The 1,791-nt window shown below is 66.4% G+C and overlaps 1 protein-coding gene across 1 annotated transcript in view; it reads left to right on the top strand.

Moving 5' to 3' along the window:
• Positions 1–1,791, top strand: part of CASKIN1 (CASK interacting protein 1) — a 14,033-nt gene that overhangs the window by 9,754 nt on the left and 2,488 nt on the right. The window contains exon 19 of the mRNA XM_005869366.2: positions 1–1,233. This exon is cut by the window's left edge and continues 33 nt beyond it. Within this exon, the coding sequence (XP_005869428.2) occupies positions 1–1,233 (1,233 nt within the window). The remainder of the gene's footprint in view (positions 1,234–1,791) is intronic.

Genomic DNA, 1,791 nt, shown 5'->3' with positions numbered 1-1,791 from the left:
AGCCCCGGTGCCCGTGCTGTGTCTGCCCCCCGAGGCCGACGTGGAGCCAGGGCGGCCTAAGAAGCGCGCCCACAGCCTGAATCGCTATACAGCGTCTGACAGCGAGCAAGAGCGGGATGAGCTGCTGGTGCCAGCTGCTGCCGGGCCCTATGCCACAGTCCAGCGGCGTGTAGGCCGCAGCCACTCAGTGCGGGCACCTGCTGGTGCTGACAAGAACGTCAATCGCAGCCAGTCCTTCGCTGTGCGGCCCCGAAAAAAGGGGCCCCCACCACCTCCACCTAAGCGCTCCAGCTCAGCCATGGTCAGCGCCAACCTGGCTGATGAGTCAGCACCTGATGCTGAGACCAAAGGAGCTGGGACTGAGGATGGCCAGCTGGGGGTCCGGGCACAACGCCGGCGGGCCAGTGACCTGGCTGGCAGCGTGGACACGGGCAGTGCTGGCAGTGTGAAGAGCATTGCAGCCATGCTCGAGCTGTCATCCATTGGGGGTGGGGGCCGGGCAGCCCGTAGGCCCCCCGAGGGCCACCCCACGCCTCGCCCCGACAGCCCGGAGCCAGGCAGGGTGGCAACAGTGCTGGCCTCCGTGAAGCACAAGGAGGCCATTGGGCCTGACGGAGAGGTGGTGAACCGGCGCCGCACGCTCAGCGGGCCTGTCACAGGACTTCTGGCCGCTGCCCGCCGAGGGCCTGGGGAACCGGCAGGGCCTGCAGATCATGGCCACTTTGCAGAGGATGGCACTGCCCGGCAGAGGCCTCGAGGTCCAGCCAAGGGAGAGGCAGGTGGGGAGGGTCCTCCCTTGGCCCGGGTGGAGGCCAGTGCCACGCTGAAGAGGCGCATCCGAGCCAAGCAGAGCCAGCAGGAGAATGTCAAGTTCATCTTGACTGAGTCCGACACGGTCAAGCGCCGGCCCAAGGCCAAGGAACGGGAGGCGGGTCCAGAGCCACCGCCCTCACTGTCCGTGTACCAGAATGGCACAGGCACTGTGCGCCGCAGACGGGGCTCCGAGCACGCTGGACCCCTGGAGCTGCCCCCGCCACCCGCACCCACCGAGCCCCTGCCCTCCGACCTGATGCACTTGCCCCCGCTGCCCCCACCAGACAGTGATGCCCGGAAGCCCGCCAAGCCGCCTGTCTCTCCCAAGCCTGTCCTGGCTCAGCCGGTACCCAAGATCCAGGGGTCACCCACACCCGCCTCCAAGAAGGTGCCGCTGCCAGGTCCCAGCAGCCCAGGTAGGTGAGGGAGCCAGCTGGGGAAGGGCCTCCACCCCACCTCCACCTCCCCACTCCGTGGTCTGAAGGGTTTTTCTCTTCTTGGATTTGATGGCAGCCAGGTGGGAGCAGGGTGGAGTGTCCTCAGACTGTCTCATCCATCCACCTAGAGGACAACTCTGCCAACCCAGAGCTGGGAGGAGGGTGGCTGGTCCTCAACGTGCTCCCTGAAGGAGGCACAGAAACTTATTAATAGTAGCACCAGGGGAGGGAGGACGCTGACCCAGCTGGAGAGGGATCCCAGCACTCAGGAGGGAGGGGGAGGCTTCCGGGCAAAAGGATCTGAGGTGCAAAGGCCCTGTGGCAGCCAAACAACCCAAGGGCCACACCTAGAAGGGGATGCGGTGGGGGAGGGATTTGGAAACATCGATGCCACCAGGGTTTGCCTGGGGAAGCACGTTCTTTGGCTGCCATGGGAGGCTGGGGTGGGAGGGGCAGTGGAGAGCTGCGGCGGCGGCGACGCTGTGCTGAGGACCACTGTACCTCCGCTCCTGGGTGGGAGGCAGGGGCTGCGGCGGGGCTG

Source organism: Myotis brandtii, unplaced genomic scaffold (genome assembly GCF_000412655.1).
Source record: "Myotis brandtii unplaced genomic scaffold, ASM41265v1 scaffold292, whole genome shotgun sequence".
Lineage (NCBI taxonomy): Eukaryota > Metazoa > Chordata > Mammalia > Chiroptera > Vespertilionidae > Myotis > Myotis brandtii.
The sequence above is the reverse complement of the archived record's forward strand: the minus strand, read 5'-3'. Positions and strand labels throughout refer to the sequence as shown.